Source organism: Phycodurus eques, chromosome 3 (assembly GCF_024500275.1).
Source record: "Phycodurus eques isolate BA_2022a chromosome 3, UOR_Pequ_1.1, whole genome shotgun sequence".
NCBI classification, from domain to species: Eukaryota; Metazoa; Chordata; class Actinopteri; order Syngnathiformes; family Syngnathidae; genus Phycodurus; species Phycodurus eques.
This window is the reverse complement of record NC_084527.1, coordinates 26014912-26034590: the sequence shown is the minus strand read 5'-3', so window position 1 is coordinate 26034590 and position 19679 is coordinate 26014912. Positions and strand designations below refer to the sequence as shown.

General features: G+C 41.7%; 1 protein-coding gene across 4 annotated transcripts in view; it reads left to right on the top strand.

Annotated features, from left to right (window-relative positions):
• The window catches only part of cux2b (cut-like homeobox 2b), a 116886-nt gene that overhangs the window by 83794 nt on the left and 13413 nt on the right, over nucleotides 1-19679 (top strand). For 3 of the 4 annotated variants that reach the window (XM_061672885.1, XM_061672884.1, XM_061672883.1), the window contains exons 5-10: nucleotides 1679-1819; nucleotides 6248-6401; nucleotides 9524-9600; nucleotides 11054-11120; nucleotides 12981-13029; nucleotides 13583-13687. In XM_061672885.1, the coding sequence (XP_061528869.1) occupies nucleotides 1679-1819; nucleotides 6248-6401; nucleotides 9524-9600; nucleotides 11054-11120; nucleotides 12981-13029; nucleotides 13583-13687 (593 nt within the window). Of the gene's footprint in view, nucleotides 1-1678; nucleotides 1820-6247; nucleotides 6402-9523; nucleotides 9601-11053; nucleotides 11121-12980; nucleotides 13030-13582; nucleotides 13688-19679 lie in introns of those variants that run through there. The other variant, XM_061672886.1, reaches the window with a different exon arrangement.

Here is a 19679-nt window from a genome sequence, read left to right as displayed (position 1 = left end):
TTGCAAATGCTGTGACTCCCCCTGATACAGCATTGTGTACTTTAAAAGACTTGGTGGTGTTCATTAATGGAAATGCAAGTTGTGAACTTGTTTTTAATGTGAAGGTTTTTACCATCATAGCCACATTGTTGTTCATGAATACCACCAATTAGTAGGTGCGTTTGCAAAGTTCTTCGCTTACTTTCTGGACTGTCCTTCAGTAAGTGTAGATCTCTCTGCCCTTTGAAAGAATCCCCTCATCGCTACTTTAACGGAGGTTACTTTGCAATACACACTTAAGTTCTATCCCTTTGTTTTAAATTTGACTTGACTCACTCCCCTGCCACTGACTGATAATCCTGACTTGTCCATGTGCGAGTATAATCTCTGTCCTTTGATCACTAAAAGTTGAAAGGATATATGGGAAAGAGGCTGATAAAGTGATTTCTGTGACAGTGGGTCGATGAAATAGCAGTGCTTCCTGTTTGTCTTAGAAGAGCTTTTCCCTTAATAGTGATGTCCCTTGTGACTGATGCAATACCTCCACAGTTGGTGCAACAATGAATACAGACAATGTTTGACTGTAAACGGTCCTGGGAAAAATAGCTCGATCAATTAAATGGTGCAAAATGTTTGTCTGATGAAAAAGCGGATGGGACACACTGCAATACACAGGCAGGATTTCAACAAATTGCGCGTCGCAGAAGTTTGGGGTCTGTGATTAGTGTTTGTTTTTGCTGGGAGTTTATGGCAAAGTTGCTCCCGTCTTTGGCTCCATCGCTCATGAAATGTCATGGCCCACACTAGACACACAAGTATAAGATGTGTGGATGAAAGCTGCCAGAAAAAAAGTTTGCGTGGCGCAAAGAAGCGATTTTCCTCTTTTAGAGTTTTTAAAGGCGTGCTTGCGAGTGTGTATGTGAGCGTGGCTCCTCATCTCGCTCCCCTCCTTGTCAAGGAGCTCCCCTGAGCTTCCTTCTCTGTGCTTTGGCACTAGAAGTCATCTCCTTTGGTGTTCAGCAGGCAGGTACACAACAAGAGTAGCTCACGCTCTCTGAGCTGTTGAACTTTTCGGGAGGGGAAGAAAGGGAAGGCGAAGATTAAAAACAGCCCTGTGATGTGGAGTGCCGAGCTGCCTCCTGAGAATTCCTGGCATAATAATTTAAATGATCAAATGATACAGAGGAGACTTGTTAGCTGAGAAGCAGCCTCCTAGTTGGCCCCATGGGCCCAGTGCTGCCGCGCATGCATTGCAAAATAGCTCCTCTATTGTGCTAAAGAATCCTGTTCAAACCCCCCCTTTCTCATTTTACACCCTTTTCAGGAGCATACTTTTTCAACACTTTGTTTAGGTGTATATTTGGCACTTAAGATTGTCACCTTTTCATGATTAAGACTGTCATCTTTTCACGACAATCTGTCTTTTTGCTTATCATTTATAAACTTATGCTTTTAGCGTGATGGCCAGCGTGTACATTTTTCAAAGGCACGCTTGCGTGGAAAGTCCAAGAGTTACTTTGGAAACAAGTCTCAGTGGAATAGTCTGCTTCTGTTGAAACTAAAGAACACTAGTGCGTAAGACAGTGGAATGTTTTTTTTTTTTTGGGGGGGGCGGGGGGTGGGGGGCTCTAAGTTTCAAAATACCATGTGATTTGTTGTAGTTCTTCTTTTACCTTTTTTTTGGGATGTGTTTTCACAGATCCAGCTCCTGTACTGGAGGCCTCTCACACCCTGGAGGAGAGGCTGCAGCAGCTTCAGACTTCAGCTCCCGACAGTGGGACCCTGGTACGGGAGATCAGCGGGCACTGGAAGAAACACCTGGAGTGCCTTGAAAAGACAGGTCAGACTAAAAGCATGCACAGTTGGGATTCATCTTTACTGTTTTTATTCCGATCTGGTCCGTGATATCTCGTAAAGATCAGCTTATCCCACAGGTGAATCATATTATATTTTTGGAACAAAACAAACAGTGAAAGTTGCTTTGGCAAACCTTTTTACCTGTGGAAATGTTATTGTTATGTCAAAGTCAAAATTAACCTAATTAGTCAGATGCTCTCCAACCCTAAAATTATACTACACCTGTGGAGTCTGGGCATTTTAGTTTATGAAACATGAGGCCGTCATTAAGTAGTCAACTGACTTTACACTGATCTGATCAGCTGACAATTAGCATTTTTTGCTGATCGGCTTTGCCATAATTCGCCAATCCGATCAATGACTCCGCAAAATACATTTACTCCGTGTCGCTGTCGTGTACAGTATATTTGAATTTTTAGCCTTGTCAGGTGTCTTTTGACATATTACTGTAAATATCTGACCACCAATAAAGTTATTTTAAAAAAAAACATGTCGGCGGTGTGGGATAGACAACACGTCTGAGACAGACAACACGTAATCCGTGGATCAGACTACAAGACAAATTTGGTCCTTCACGATTGCACTATGTCAGACTACTGCAATAAAATCTTGTATTCCGATACCACCGCATCCAGTTTTTTACGATCACTGGGCTTTGTCTTGTCAACTCAAACGTGACCGGATACACTCGTTACCACGGCCATGACAACAACAATGGATAGTGCATGTATTGTGTTGGTCAAAAAAGAACAAAATGGGGGAAAACGTGTGGTGGTGGTGGTTACCGGTGCTCGGGAGAAGACATTCATTCAATGATTTGAGGTTTGAGGTATGTGCACATACTTTTAATACGATACGGCTCACAAGCAGCCAACAAAATGTTACGTAGCCTAGCAAGCTAGTGGTAGCACTAACGGTTGTACGTAAACATGCCGGCGTTATGTCAAATCATGCTCTAAGGTTTCGGTGTGTGTGAAGTAATTTAATTACAGTACATTAGCACCCATTATTTCTGTCATGTTGTAATGTTGGTTTGACCTGACTGATTAAAATACATGACCTGACAAGAGAATATTTTTTGAAGATACTCGTTTTTTTTTTTAACTCGCTGATCAGTAATCGGTGATTGGCCCCAAAAATCATGATTGTGTAAAGCCTATAGTCAACGTTACAGTGTTCACCCTTAAATCGCAGTTCATTGTTTACACCCCTGCAATTTTGCAGATTTTTAAGACATATGTTTTTATGGATTTTAATACTGTATTTACTTACTGTAATGCCCTTGTATGTATGAAAAGAGCAATAGTAAGACATATGATCACACTCACGCAAGAGCTGCTGTCGGCCACAGTTCTTGACCAGACAGTCACACGCAGACTCGCTGATGTCACAAGCCACCCCACCAGGCCCCGCCTCTTAATGCACACAGACATTATAATACGTACAGTATTTTCAATACATACTTGCAGTATTTTTTGTGTACATGTATGGATACAAGCGGTCTGTGGGCTCCCTTAGAGATAGGGTGAGAAGCTCGGTGATCCAGGATGGGCTCAGATTAGAGTCGGTGATCCTCCGAGTACGAGAGGAGCCAAATGAGGTGACTAAGGCATTTAGTTAGAATGCCTCCCGTATGCCTCCCTGGTGACGTGTTCCGGGCACGTTCAACCGGGAGGAGGCCCCGGGGAAAACCCAGGACAGAGAGTTGAAGAGACTATGTCTCCCATCTGGTTTGGGGCCGCTTTGGGATACGCCCCAGAAGAGCTGGACGAAGTGGCTAGGAAGATTGAAGTCTGGGCTTCCCTGCTTCGGCTGCTGCCCCTATGACCTGACCTCCGACAAGATTATCATTATTATATATATTATCAGCATTATCCATCCATTTTCAACACCGCTTATCCTGGTTAGGGTCGCGGGGCGCTGGAGCTTACCCCAGCTGACTTCGGGCGAAAGGCGGACTACACCCTGAACTGGTTGCCACTCAGTCGCAGGGCACTGTGATGCATCAATTAATCGATATTTTTACCTACCCATAACAGTGTGTATTGAATTTTAACCCTTATTAAAAAAAAGTAATGATTATTATGATAATGATGAAAATAATAATCGCTCTTTAGCCTTGATTTATGAAAATTCCAAATAGCGGCCACTAAATTGCATGTTCACGTGAACAGATTGCGCTTGCTGTTGGTGGCCATTTGTTAATTGGGAGGAAGTATTGTGATGCATCCATTAATCGATATTTTGACCTACCCCTAACAGTATGAATCAAATTCCCACTTATTTAAAATTTTAACTCACCCTGAGTGCATGTTATTTAGATGTACAGTGGGTACGGAAAGTATTCAGACCCCCTTAAATTTCTCACTCTTTGTTATATTGTAGCCATTTGCTAAAATCACTTAATTCCCCCCCCCTCATGAATCTACACACAGCACCCTATATTATCAGGGAAAAAACTTAATTGTTGACATTTGCAGATTTATTAAAAAAGAAAAACTGAAATATCCCACAGCCATAAGTATTCAGACCCTTTGCTGTGGCACTCATATATTTAACTCAGGTGCTTTCCATTTCTTCTGATCATCCTTGAGATGGTTCTACACCTTCATTGGAGTCCAGCTGTGTTTGATTATACTGATTGGACTTGATTTGGAAAGCCACAGACCTGTCTATATAAGACCTTACAGCTCACAGTGCATGTCAGAGCAAATGAGAATCATGAGGTCAAAGGAACTGCCTGAAGAGCTCAGAGACAGAATTGTGGCAATCCAGGGATGCAGTCCGGAGATCGGAGAAAGTTCTAGAAAGTCAACCATCACTGCAGCCCTCCACCAGTTTGGACTTTATGGCAGAGTGGCCCGTCGGAAGCCTCTCGTCAGTGCAAGACACATGAAATCCCCCATGAATTTTGCTAAAAAAAAAAAAAAAAAAAAACAACACCCAAAGGTCTCCAAGATGGTGAGAAATAAGATTATCTGGTCTGATGAGACCAAGATATAACGTTTTGGCCTTTATTCTAAGCGGTATGTGTGGAGAAAACCAGGCACTGCTCATCACCTGTCCAATACAGTCCCAACGGTGAAGCATGGTAGTGGCAGCATCATGCTGTGGGGGTGTTTTTCAGCTGCAGGGACAGGATGACTGGTTGCAATCGAAGGAAAGATGAATGCGGCCAAGTACAGGGATATCCTGAACGAAAACCTTCTCCAGAGTGCTCAGGACCTCAGACTGGCCCGAAAGTTCACCTTCCAACAAGACAATGACCCTAAGCACACAGCTAAAATAACGGAGTGGCTTCAGAACAACTCTGTGACTTTTCTTGACTGGCCCAGCCAGAGCCCTTACTTAAACCCAATTGAGCATCTCTGGAGAGACCTGAAAAATGGCTGTCCACCAACGTTCACCATCCAACCTGACAGAACTGGAGAGGATCTGCAAGGAGGAATGGCAGAGGATCCCTAAATCCAGGTGTGAAAAACTTGTTGCATCACTCCCAAAAAGGCTGTATTAGCTCAAAAGTGTGCTTTTACTAAATACTGAGCAAAGGGTCTGTAATATTTCAGTTTTTCTTCTTTAATAAATCTGCAAAAAGTTCAACAATTCAGTTTGTTTTTCTGTCAATATGGAGTGCTGTGTGTACATTAATGAAGAAAAAAATTAACTTAAATTATTTTAGCAAATGACTGCAGTATAACAAAGAGTGAAAAATTTAAGGGGCTCTGAATACTTTCAGTACCCACTGTATCTGCCCATCCTGCATCACAGTGGGACAGCACACCCGGAAAAGGGCTCTGGGAGAGGCCAGCACCAATTGTCACAGTGTGCTGAACTAGATGGAAAACAAGGAAATGTTATGGCATGACTCCTTCTTGTGACTGGTTACAAATCAGCCCTTAGATTCTCCAGAAGCTCCAAAATTACACTGTGAAATAGAGACTATATTTTGCTATAGTTTGTATAAGTTTGTGGCATTTCAAAAATGGTTACAGTACATGAATGGAAAAATTCAGCTGTCTCTGTCGGCTATCATTTTGCGGTATTTAAAGATGCAAAGTCAGGTGGGGATGATAAATCATATTGTGCATGCTAAATTAATGTAATTGCATGTACTCCTCCCAGAATGCGCAAAATAAATTGTGGAAATTGTGCTCCTTTGGTCGACGCAATCCTGACTTAGTAGATCAACTTCCACATCTGTTTGCGTGAGCAATCAAGTTTGTACCTGTTTTTGCACGTGTAAACCTTTAGTAAATCAGGACCTTTCTCTGCTTCTAGCACTATTAAATAGGATGCACTGTAGTTACACCTATGGCTACTCCTGTACACCTGGTTGTAAAAGGTACATTTAAAGTACCGCACGTTTAGTTCTGTTATCAGTGAATTATTTTGTTCATACCTGTATTAACAGAACCCACAGACAACGGTTTTGCAGACGCAGCAGAGACTGGAGACCCCTTTGAGTCGACCTCCCCAGCCCCCAATATGACCCCCAATAGCACGCCAGCTCCAGGAGCACCAGGCTCTCCACAGGATCTCTACCAGGACCAACATGAGGGACAAGGGTGAGGACTACCAATGATCGATACAGTCTTTGATAAACACAAAATGTAGATGTCATTTAAAACACCCTGAAGGCTACCCATCAAAAATTAAGATTGTCAAGGGCAATCCTGTTTTGCAAGTTCATCTTCAACACATCATTGATTGCACAGTGGTCAGAGGTTTTTTCCTCACACACAGTGAAGAGTTTTTGTACGAGGGGCAAATTCCTGCCAAATTTCTACATTTAAAAATCATTTCCATTGTTTCTTGCTTGTTTGTTGCGCAATATTGCAGTATGTAGAGATGGTGAATTTGGGGTATTTCTTTGCTGTAAGCTGAAATCATCAAAATTTAAAAAAATCATGAAATATTTCACGCTGTGCGTGTGTAGTGCATCTCTATAATATGTTTCACTTTTTGAATTAAACTTCTGACACTGTTGTAATTAATTGAGATGTACCTGTAAGTCTGTTGAAGAAAGAGCTCTGCTACTGCAGATTGTCATGGAGAAGATGTGAAGGATTGTCCATGATGGAAAGAAGTTCACTCAGTTATATCTGCTCCCTCAGTGACTCAAACGTCTCCATCTTCAGTTCAATGATGTCACCAGCCTTCTTAAGTGGTATGACTACTTTTTACGTCCCTGGCACTGATACTGCTCCCCTTGCAGACAACAACAAATTAGATGGCAAATGCTACTACACACAGACAGAAGAGCTCCAACATTTTGCTGTACAAATTGAGGGATCTGAGCTTCCGCGGGAAATGGTCTGCACATTCCCTTCTTGTGCACAGCATCCATTTTCGTATTACTTTCCAGTCTGTTGTTCAAGTTTATTCCCAAGTTCTTGTACTGCTGCACCAACTCAATGCCCAACCTCATGATGCTAATAGGCTGAGTGGTGCTTTTGGGCCTCCGAAAGTCCACAACTACTTCCTTAGTTTTGCTAGTAGTGAGGACAAGATGCTTCCTGGTGCCCCAGTCCACAATGTTGTCCACCACCTCTCTGTACTCCTCCTGTCTATCCTTAATATACAGTATGTGCAGTGTCATCTGAGAACCTCTGCAGAAGGCACGCTGCAGAGTTGTATTGGAAGTCAGAGGTGAACAAGATATTGAGACAAGATAGGTTCCCCAACATCACTAACCACAACGTCCAACAGGGTGCTGCCCCAGCACACAAACTGGGGCCTGTCTTAGTAGTTTGCGGTCCAGGGGACGCTGAATGATGGAACACCCATCCGAAGCAGCTTCTCACTCAACAGAAAAGGTGTTGAATGTTATTGGAGGCACTGGAGAAGTCAATGAACATGACTTTCACTTTCAGTACCTCTGCTACCATGCAGGTCTGAATGAGCATCAGATAGATGACAGCACTATACAAACCAACATGAGGCTGGTAGGCAAACTGTAGAGATTCCAGAGCAGGTTTTACCTGTTGTCGTATGTGGGTCAGAACCAGTCTCTCCATTGACCTCATGACGTGACGTTAGTGCAACTGGTCCATAGTCGGTGAGACCAGATGAGGTGGCTTTCTTTGGTATTAATACTAGACAGGAGGTTTTCCATTGCCCCATTGGACCCTAGCACTGATTTGATGAGGTCCTGCGGCCTTGTTTCAGTTGAGTTTTTTCCAGTGGTCTTCTCCCCTGATGAGATGTCACTTTCATGTGAGAGTATTTTAATCTGGAGGAGGAGGGAGTCGGGGGAATTGTCATCAGGGCTGGTGGAAAATACGGTGGTTGCTGTGGAGACTGAGAAGGGGTCAGGTCAAGGTAAGGTGGGAAGGAACAGCAGCAGGTACAGAACTGAATCTGTTGAAAAAGCAGTTAAGCTCATTAGCCCTGTCCAGAGTGCCCCACTACCTTAGTGTTCAGGCCTCTAATATGCCTCTTCCTCGCTAGACTTCTTTGATGTTGTTTTGCTGGAGTCTAATCTCAAATTTACGATAATAAGAGTCCTTGGCCTCCCGCAGTCTCACCTTGAGTTGGTGCTATATCCTCTTCAACTCTGCCTTATCACCACATCTGAAGGTCCTCTTTAGTTCAGAAAGTCCTTCAAATCAATGGTGATCCAGGATTTGTTGTTGGGGAAGCAGCGCACACTCCTGGCTGAAATGATGACCCAGACATTGATGTAGCCAGTGGTACAATATGCAAAGTCATCCATGTTGTCCCCATGTGGTTCACTGAGCACATCCAAGTCCGTGGACTCATAGCACGGACTTGGATGTCCGTGCTATGAGTGACTTCAGTACATCGCTATCTTTCTGATTCCACCTAATAATGACGTGGTTACATGAAGCCTTTGAACTACAGGAAGATACTGCAGTATTAAAAAGCACAGGAGTGTGGTGTGATTACCCAAGTGAGGGCAGGGGTGAAGCACTGTATACATGCCTGGTGTTTGCATACAGCAAATCCAAAGTTTTATTTTCTCTTGTTGTGCAGGGTAGATACTGGTGAAAAGTCCCTTCTTTGAGCATATCCAGAAGGTTTACCTTCTCCTGGTGCGTCATAACCTTCTTCTCACACTGAGACTGTTTGCCAGAAACCGTAAAAGGAGTCTGGCGTTCGGACGGCATCTTAGGGCATCACAGAAAGAGCACAGAAATATGTGATTATGCGCAAATAGGTGCATTTTCCAGCTAATAGTTTTAGTTATGTTTCACAGCACAGGTGTCAAACTCAAAGAGAAGCCGTAACTACATGGCCCACAACAAAAATGAGTCTGACAACCCTGTTCTATAGAATGATTGATCTACTCACGAATGGTGATTCGCGAATCATCGAGGGTTGACTTTAATGACATTTCAGATATATGCTCCTAATTCTGAAAAATCTTGCATGCGAAATTGTGTTACTTATTGTTAGTATTCTCAGTGAGGATGAGATCCACTTTTAGTAGAGAAATCTACTGTAAGTGCATCACATTAAATCAAATCAGAAATAAATTACCATCGTTGGTTCTTCAAAGGTTCTCTTGAAATGTTTGAACATCTCTTAAACTTCCATTTGTCTGTGAAATTTGCACAATTTCGTCAGAGCTATGCTGGGATTAACATTTTACATGTCAAGGCATAAAGATGTGTACACTCGCTGAAGTGATACTGTGTACAACTGACATAGTTTCTTCTCTCAGGGAGGAGGAGAATGCCGGTGTTAGTTTGGCTGACAAACTGTCAGAGGCAGAGGAGAAAATCAAGTTTCTGCATTCATGTGAGTACTTGAAACACTGACACATACTTTAACTTTAATTACATCTTAAGAAACATGACTATGAGATATTTTGAGCACCAGAATAACTTAAAGTGTGTACCTCCTTATTAAAGCTAGTCACTTAAATAGACAGAAAATAGATTTGGGTGGTTTGCAATGATGTAGAATTACACTCCATCATATTATCTGTTTTAATGGTTTTTCTCTTTAATGTTGTTAAATGCAAAGTATTAAGGCCATTCTGAAGAGAAAAAGAAAGGGGGCGGGAAACTTGTAATGCATGAACTGATATTAAGTCTCTCATACGGACGATGGTATTGATATGCCATAACAATATTTCTTTGTGAAACTTGTACTGAAGTGTAATTTGGAGGATATTCTCGAGTCGTCATTGTAAAGCAGGAAAGTTTGAAGCATTTTGGCTGTCATAATAGTACATCTTTATTCTTGTGACTAATTACTTTTTCTCATGATGTCATAACTTTAATCTTGTACATTGGACCCCTGCTTTTCATGCCTGAAAGGGACTGAGTAAATAGTGAATTTTCATGAATAATTCACACTCCCCTAAAAGTTATTGTAATTGGCTATAATAATAGTTTAAACACTAAATATACCATTAAATATGATCCCAAAACACTTTAATAGCATTTCAAAGGCTTGCAAGCATCTTGAAGCATTGCTCTACCCTTAAGCATACAGTAGCAGTAAATATCTTACAGCTACGTACGGCCACATACATAATATACAGTACGCATAGTACCCATTTTAGTGACGTTCCGCTGAGCTGTCCTTACATCATGCACTTGTTTCAATGCTGTCCTAGTTGGGCGAAATTATTGGGACATGGGCGCCACCATCTAGCCATCCTCTCTCACTGACTGTCAATCACAGATCTAACACAGCTGCTGTTAGATTTCTGATTGGATGAGCAGGTAGAAGTTGAGTGTGGATTTGGGTGTAAGGGAGAAGGCTGAGCTTTTTAAATTTTATTTAATTAAATTTTTTTTGGCATGGTTATGGCCGACAGTAACCATTAGCTGTCTCAATTAAAGGAGTTGTTCATCGACCAACATGAGTCCACTTTTCATCATCTTAAAAGACGTTACAATACAATAAATGGCATGCATACTGTATACAGTATTTTGTCAAGAAAAAGTGCAATGTTACAGAAAATCACAAGGTGTTTTTTTTTTCCTGCGAATAACCAAGAATAGGCTTAAAAAAATAAAAATAAATCGGTGAATAAGCGAATTCACGAATGCCGAACCACCAATATGCGAGGGTCAACTGTAATTCTATGTTTTCCTGGTAGTATTTTTTTTTCTTTTCATACTGTGAAGTACTAAACCTCTCCTTAGATATTATTGGTCAAAACATTAACTTTAGTTCACGTATTCACATGTAAACACTTTAAATTAATATGCACTTCTCACTATTTGCCTCTGAACAGCTTTGGATACTTCACAGACTGAGCTGCTCGACCTACGGTGTAAATATAGCCAAGAGATGACAAACAAGTAAGAATCTGCTTCTGATTTGTCACCTACATCTGGAACCTCCTTTCATACAGCTCCCCCATACAAGACGGGAAGAACACACTGCCATTTTAGTGTCCCCCCTCATGACAGTAGGTTATTGAAGCAATTCAATTGTTGAAACAGTTCGACTTCATTTTGCCGAAATAAATTCATGTCGTGTGTAAAGCTGAGGAATGCCATTGTAACAGCGGTGCAAGAGAGTGACTCAGCTATTAAGGCAGGTCGATGAGAGAGCTCTGTGTTTGCCTTAGCATTTGGGCCTTGACAGCTCTCAAGAAGAATTGCTCCATTTAAAGATTGCTTCAGAAAACCGCTCCAATGTCCTGGTTGTTGAACGCTACGTATACACTGCACGCCTGAAAATCATCTGAGCCTGTATGAAAGATGTCGATAGACATTCAACGTGAACACTCTTTTGTTCAGGTTGTGCTCCAGAGCACAGTCAACCACTGCTAATGGCTTTCCTCCAAGGCTTAATCCATGGCACAATTGCACTGATGTTTCAAGACTCATTGCCATCTATCTTGTTGGACTGGATGATTTTTCATTATGGCATGCAGCAGGTAGTTGGTAGTATTTTATGTGCATGGTCATAGTGCAGCTGTTATCTTGGTTCACATTCCTTTCAGATGACAGCAGCTATACTGACCCACAGCAGCAGTTACCCTCCCATGACCCAGAGCCTCTGAACTCTGGCCCTGCCTCTATTTACTCTCACTGCCATTTTACTAAATGAATGTAGAAAAGACTATTTGTCTGCTCTGACTTGAGTAATTGAGCAGCTAATCAATACAAAACATTTTCTACACTGCACAAGTTCATTAAATGTGGAGCTTACACCTGTTAGTGTGTGCTGTCAGCTCAGCGCTATCTAACTTAGCCTAATTCTTTGACCTAGACAAAACCATGACCGTCTGAAACCAGGGTTATGCCTCACAACAGTGATTCTTAATGTATTGTTGTATTTTTGGTGAATCCCACTAATTCCACATTGCAGTGCTGGTTTGTTGTACTTTTGTGATTCCTTTTCACCTAATAATTGCACTGAATTTAGTAGCATGTCAGGCAGTTACAGGTCCTTAAAGGATAAAATCAAAGTCCTAATGCAAACATTCAGTTGGGAAGATTTTAGGCTAAATAATAATAAAGAAATCTTTTTTAAACAATTCTCTCTTTGGTTAGCAGGACCCTCGTGTCAGACCATGAAACCTGGGTGCATATTCAATTCCCTCACAGGATCCTTACTATGAAGCCATCCTTATCTACCTTTTGAAAATCAGGTCCCATGTTGCAAAAATGGTTGAACTTCAAGCAAACCTAATGAATAATCTTACTGAGCTTTTGCTTAAATTCGACTAATTATCAGACATATGGAAAGAAGTTGGAGGTTAAATGTTGTTGTGTGTAACATGCAATTAAAATCTCTCTAATCACGTCAGTCGTAAATATAATAAAAGCATCCATTCATCATTTGATGCTATAATAAAACAGTGGAATGTGGTCATGTTAAAAAGCCAAAAAGATAGATTTCCCTTACTTTAAGCAATATGTTTTCCCGGGCACCTGGTAAAATTTAGCAAGATAAGTGGATTTGGATAAGTGATTTCAAGACAGGCTTCATTAATGTTAAAACAAAAACTAGGGCATGCGCTATTTGTTCCTCTCAATCAAGTGCACAGTTTTGCATAGTCAACGTCATTCCGCATTGAATAAAATGTTTAGTATCAAAGGTTGGGCTAATTTCTGTGTGTTGCTGTATTGATGATATTCTTAACTGTCCGTGTGTGTGTGTGTGTGTGTGTGTGTGTGTGTTTGTGTTTGTCTGTTTGTTTTCCCCAGGGTAGAAGAAGTCAGCATCATCATGGTCAAACTTGAGAAGGCAAACCAGGTGAGTATTTCTCTTCCCTGATTGAGATGTTCCTTTGTTAGGGTAATCACTCCTGTAATCATGCCTTGGCTTTAATTAAGACACCCTCTGTCCTGTCCCCCCCTCCCCAAATCCTCCTCCCTTCCCCTGAGTGTGTGATTAGAGAATGTAATCCTGAGCCCCCGTTGGTGGGCGCTCTGCAGTAGCATGGCTGCACTCAGCAGAAGAGACTGCAGAGCTCGATTGATGCCAGAGCTCTGAACACCAGGGTTCTTAGTTACTGTATTTCATTGCCTTGGTTCCTGGTGATGCCTCCTTTAGTCTACTGCCTGGTATTCTCTCCCATGTCTTTGCTCATTATGTTCTCAAAATGAATCTGTAATTAGAAGGGTGTGACAAACCTGGTAAACACTTTTGGAAATAAAGTCAGCTGATTGAACAGCAGCGTATGCAGAATAAACTAACAGTTAATCTATACAGTAATTGCAGGTGGCTCGTCTCATTTCCCTCCCTTTATCATATCTTTATTATCCAGTTTCATTATATCTTGTAACCAAGCCAAATGTTTTCACAGAGAGCAGAAATGGCCCAGGAAGAAGTGCAGAGGCTAAAGGAGCAGCTCGTCAGTGGGCCAAGTGCTTCTGAAGGGAGCTGTCAACTAGTACAGGGTACTAGTAAGGTAAGAATGTTTTATTCATCAGACAGTTTCTGACAATGCACATAGTTTACTTCACTGTTAAAGAATCACTTGTGAGAACTGAACATCCGTCCATCCATTTTCTGTTTCTGTACTTCTGTTCTGGTTTATTCTGTTCAGAGGTAGGGGACAGAGCCCATCTTATTTAGAGCAAAAGTTGGACTACAGCCCGGACTGACCACCCATCAATCACTAGGCGATTATGAATGGAGTTTGATCCATTTGCACAAAAGTCAACTATTACACGACCAATGGCCTAATAAAATTTAACATATTTCTCTTATTAAATGGTAACTGGACTGCACTTATATAGCGCTTTATCTACACTATCACAGTGCCCAAAGCGCTTTACAAAGATTCACATTCACCCATTTACACACACCGATGGGTGACTGCTGCCATGTAAGGCGCTGCCAGGCCCGCTGGGAGCAAATTAGGGTTCAGTGTCTTGCCCAAGGATACTTCAACATGCGGACATTCGGTGCTGGGATTCGAATCAGCTACCCTTCGGTCACTGGATGACCCGCTCTACCTACTGAGCCACACCCTACCTGATCTTAAAGGCAACACACAGTATGTTTTCATACATAGTTCTGTTGAGAAAACACCAAATCATTGCATTGTCCCAGTATATATATGCATATATTGTATGCACCAGAGGCAAATTGAATTATCGGTTAAAGTATGTTCGCCACTGCTAACGTCCACTGCTCTGGCAAGTATTCACGGAGCTTCACTTTATCCGCATTTTGTTATGTTACAGCCTTATTCCAAAATGGAATCAACTCATGAACAATGAAACCATGAAAACAGTTTTCAGATCTCTCCAGAAATGTTCAACTGGATTCAATTCTGGGCTCTGACTGGGCTACTCATAGACAGATTTGTCCTGAAGCCACCCCTTGGAGCTTGGCTGTATGCTTAGGATTGTTGCCCTGCTGAACGATTACAGTTGCCCCCATCTGAAGTAAAGAGCACTCTGGATTGGGTTTTCATCCAGAATGTCTCTATACATTGCAGTGATGGTATTGGCCAGGTGATGAGAGGTCCCTGGGTTCCTCCAAACATACGTCTGGCATTCATGCAAGTTCAATATTTGTCTGATTAAACCAGACAATCTTTTTTGTCTCATAGTCTGAGAGTCTTTCAGGTGCCTTTGGGAAAATTCCAGGCTTGCTACAGTGTTCCTTTTTCAAGGAAATGGCTTCTGTCTGGCCACTTGACTGTACAGCTCAGATGGTTGTCCTTCTGGAGGTTCTCCTCTTTCTACATAGACACGGTGAAGTTCTGACTGTGATGTTCTATGTCCTCTTGCTGACTAAGGCCCTTCACCCTCGCTCTCTATTTAGATGAGCTGCCAGCGCTAAGAAGAGTCCTGGTTGTTCTGGACTTCCCGCCATTCATGAATCATAGAGGGCACTGTCCTCATTGGGACTTTGGGAGCAGAAATGTTTCTGTACCCCTCTCAAGATCTGTGCCTCGAGACAATTATTTCTTGGAGGTCTGCAGACAATTATTTTAAGTCGTAATGCTTGGTTTGTGCTCAGACATGCCCTGTCAGCTGTGGGATTTACAGTGAAGCTAGAAGGTCTAAACACCCATGTTCAAATGCCAGGTCTTTTTTATATAGAACATTAGACCAAGCTCGTTCAAATTATTTAAAAACTTTTTCTACCATTGTTACCTATAACCTGTATGACTCAACTTACAAAATGAAATCTGTTCAAGAGGGAAAGTACTAAGAAACAACTGAAATAATCTGGTTGCACAAGTGTGCACAGCCTCTAACTGTGGCTGTGGCTATGTTCAGAATTAACTAATGACATTCAAACTGATGCTAAGTGGGAGTCAGCACACACCTGCCACCATTTAAAGTGCATCTCATTAACCCCAAATATAGTTCATGTGATGTTCTAGGATGCTTTTCCTGATGTTTTTTTTGTTGCTTTCTAGCAGAAGCCTGAAGGTTTTGTACTAACACTGACTGGTATTTGGAACTGTTCATAATTCCCTCGACCTCGCCCAAGGCCCCAGCTCCAGGTGACAAAAAACAGCCCCAAAGCATGATGCTACCACCACATTTCACCATGCTTTTATGTGACGACAGAAATTTCAGAAAAAGCTTCCTAGAACATCTGAACTGTATTTGTAGTTAATCAAAGGGACTTTAAATGGTAGCAGGCATGTGCCGACTCCCATTGTACATGAGTTTAAATGTGATTGGTTAATTCTGAACACAGGCACATCCCCAGTTATGAGAGTGTGCATACTTGTGCAACCACATTATCTCAGTTGTTTATTACTTCTCCTCTTTTTTTAATTGAGTTGTACAGGTTAAAAGTTACATTAATAGTGGTAAAGTTTTTAAATTATTTATCTTGGTCTCATTTTTTACATTACAAAAACCTGGCATTTAAACACGTGTGTTATATCCACTGTATATGCAATGCAGTGCTGTGAAAAAGTATTTGTCATATTCCGTATTTTTTGTTGTTGGATATTTATCACATTTAATGTTTCGGACCATCAAGCCCATTTTTATATCTGACAAAGACAACCCAACTAAATGCAAAACACAGTTTATACCAGTGGTAGGCAAACTATGGCCCCCGGGCCACATCCGGCCCATTGATCATTTCAATTGGCCCGCCACAAATTGGTACAGAAACGCCCAAATCCTATCAAAATCATGACTAAATTTATTTGACATTATCATGTAAAGCCGAGTGGTTCCACCAGGTTGTGCAGTAATGTCCAGTGGTTCCACCAGGTAGCTCAGTAGGTACAGTGATACATTGACTTGACTTTGGCTATTCTGTTTTTACTGCTCTAAACCCTTCTTCAACCATGAGTGGGCCAAAGAAAAGAAAAGTCAACAGTGAGTGTGGAGTGTTTAATATAGAATGGACTACTAAATACTTTCTCACTGAAGTCCGGTCAAAGACTAATTTGTTTAATTTGTTAAGAAACCGTTGCAGCTTTCACTTTTCTACCGAGCATGCTGATTATGATAACAGCCAATCAACGCAGGAACTGATGGCTACGTCTCAGCGGTTAAAATCAAGCTTGCATGCTCAGCAAAACACCTTTATCTGACAAACTGCCATCCAAGATTCAGTCACAAGACCCTGAAACAGTGCCACGGGAGCTGCAGATGTAACTGATTGAGCTCCAATGTGATAGTGTCTTCAAAGAGAAGTTCAACTCTCAAACTGGATGAGTTTTATGCTTCATTAAGCGCAGACAAATTTTAAAAAATCCTGAAGATGGCACAGAGGATGCTGCTGGTGCTTGGCTCTACATATGTGTGCGGGCAAACGTTTAGTGCGATGAACACCAACAAAACATCCTACAGATCCCAGCTGGGTGATGAACACCTCAGATGTGTTCTACGAATTGCCACAACAAAGCTAACACCAGACTTTGACTGGCAAAAAAAGGTGATCAACAAAACAACACTGTGCCCATTAAAAGTAAATCTAAGTATTAACACTACAATGCCTTTAAAATATATATATATTTTTGATATGTAAGCATCTTGTCCTGGCTTGGTGTGCATGTCAAATTTTAAAAGTCAATGTGGCCCCTGAGCCAAAACGTTTGCCCACCCCTGGTTTATACTGTAACTGATGATTTTGTTTGTTAAGGGGAAAGAAATACTAGCCTATCTATCTCTATGTGAAAAGATAATTGTCCCCACTTGTTAAATCATTAGTTAACTGTGATTAACCACAGTTTATGGAAAGCTGAGATCAATTTCACTGGCCACACCTAGGCCTTATTGCTGACAGATTTATTCACTCAAGAAGTAATTTAATAATTGTACACAATTAAGAGTAAATGAAGTAGGCTACAGAATCTAAAACAAGAAACGGATCATGCCATTATCCCAAAAAATTCAAGAACACAAGAAACAAACTGATCTGGAACAGTGTATAAAGCCGGAAAACCACGGTCAGAACCATTATCCACAAATGGAGAAAACTGGGAACAGTGGTCGAACCTTCTCATGAGTGGTCGACCAACCAAAATTACAGAGTGCAAGATCAACTAATCCAGGAGGTCACAAAAGAACCCATGACGACTTGCAAACATTTGCAGGCCTCACCGGCCCGAGTTAGTGTTCAGTGTTCATGACTCAACCATAGGAAAGACACTGGGCAAAAAGGGCATCCATGGAAGTTCCAGGGCAAAAACCACTGCTGAAAAAAAGACCACAAAGGCTTGTATTACATTTGCCAAGAAGCATTGTTAGATATATTGTAGAAGTTATCATTTATTTGCTTAGCTTGCATTAGTATTATGGACAATGTTTAGAAAGAAAGATGTCTCGCCTTCAAGAAGATGACTCAGCAGGAATCATCTGAGAGAAGGACGTGGCCGGGATGTGGCAGGTGCCATGTTTTCACCTTGAAACCCTACCCTTAGTGTGTTGTGTCTTGTAGCTTAGTACGTTATGTCTTGTAAACTTAGAAACCTCCCTATTTTCAAATAAATGCAGGAGCGACGGGAGAGATTGTTTAGAGCGTGTTGAGAGGCTGTAACCTGAACAATCTCACATGCGCCCTCCTCATGAGTAAAATGACCAACGTCTTCATTCCTTTTGTGTTTATTCATTATAATGTTTGGTGAGATAAATCCAACAAGCATCTTGATAATCTGCAAGATTTTTGGAGAACTATTCCCTGAACTGGTTGCCAGCCAATCGCAGGGCACATACAAACAAACAACCATTCGCACTCACAGTCACACCTACGGGTAATTTAGAGTCTCCAATTAATGCATGTTTTTGGGATGTGGGAGGAAACCAGAGTGTCCGGAGAAAACCCACGCAGGCACGGGGAGAACATGCAAACTCCACACAGGCGGGGCCGGGGATTGAACCCTGTTCCTCAGAACTGTGAGGCTGACGCTCTAACCAGTCGGCCACCGTGCCGCCGGCAGGAGAAGATTCACCAGCAAAAGAGATGACTGTGGGCTTCAGCGAATTATCAAACAGAGAAGATTCAAGAATCTAGCAGATCTTCCAGAAAGGGTGGAATGAGGCAGGAGTCACAGCTTCAAAAAACCATCACAGCAGCGTCTCAAATGGGCCAAGGAGAAGGAGGACTGGACTGTTGGCCAGTGGTCCAAGGCCCTCTTTTCCGATGAAAGTAAAGTGTGCCTTTCATTCTGGAATCAAGGTCTAAGGGTTTGGAGGAAGACAGGTGAAGAACAGAACCCAAGCTGCTTGAGGTCCAGTGTGAAATATCCAAAGTCAGGCATGATTTGGGGTGCAATATCCAGTGCAGGTGTTGGTAAACTCTGCTTTCTTAAATCCAAGGTCACCACAACAGTCTACCAGAATGTTTTAGAGGATCTGTATGGGGATGCAGATTTCATCTTCCAGCAGGACCTGGCCCCTGCCCATTCACCAAAACCTGGTTTGATCCTCATCACAGTGACTCGCTGGATCGAAACCCCATTGAGAATCTATGGGGTATTATCAAGAGGAAAATGAGGGTCACCAGACCCAAAAGCAAAGAAGAAATGACAGCAAGCATCAAGGAAATCTGGGCTTCCATGAGTCCCAGGCAATGCCACAGGCTGATTGCCTCAATGCTAGGGCATATCAAGGCAGTGATTAAAGCAAAGGGATTCCCAACCAAGTATTGAGGATTTACATAAGTATGTCCAAAAAACACACAAGGAATTTATCTCCGGTAGTTGGAGCCGCTCTAGTACGACAACAGACAGTCAATTGACAGAGAACACTTTGGAGACATAAAGATAAAATTGACAAAAAACAGTCACTGAGCAATAAAGGGTTTCATGAGCTGGAAGACCATGTTATGTAAAAATAAACAAATAAATACTTGAAATTGTTTAAATTGTGGGCCCAGAATCTAGAATCTATGAAAGTTTAACTTTTTGAATGGAATTATGGAAAATAAACTTTTCCATGATATTCAAATGTTTTGGAAAACATCTGTAC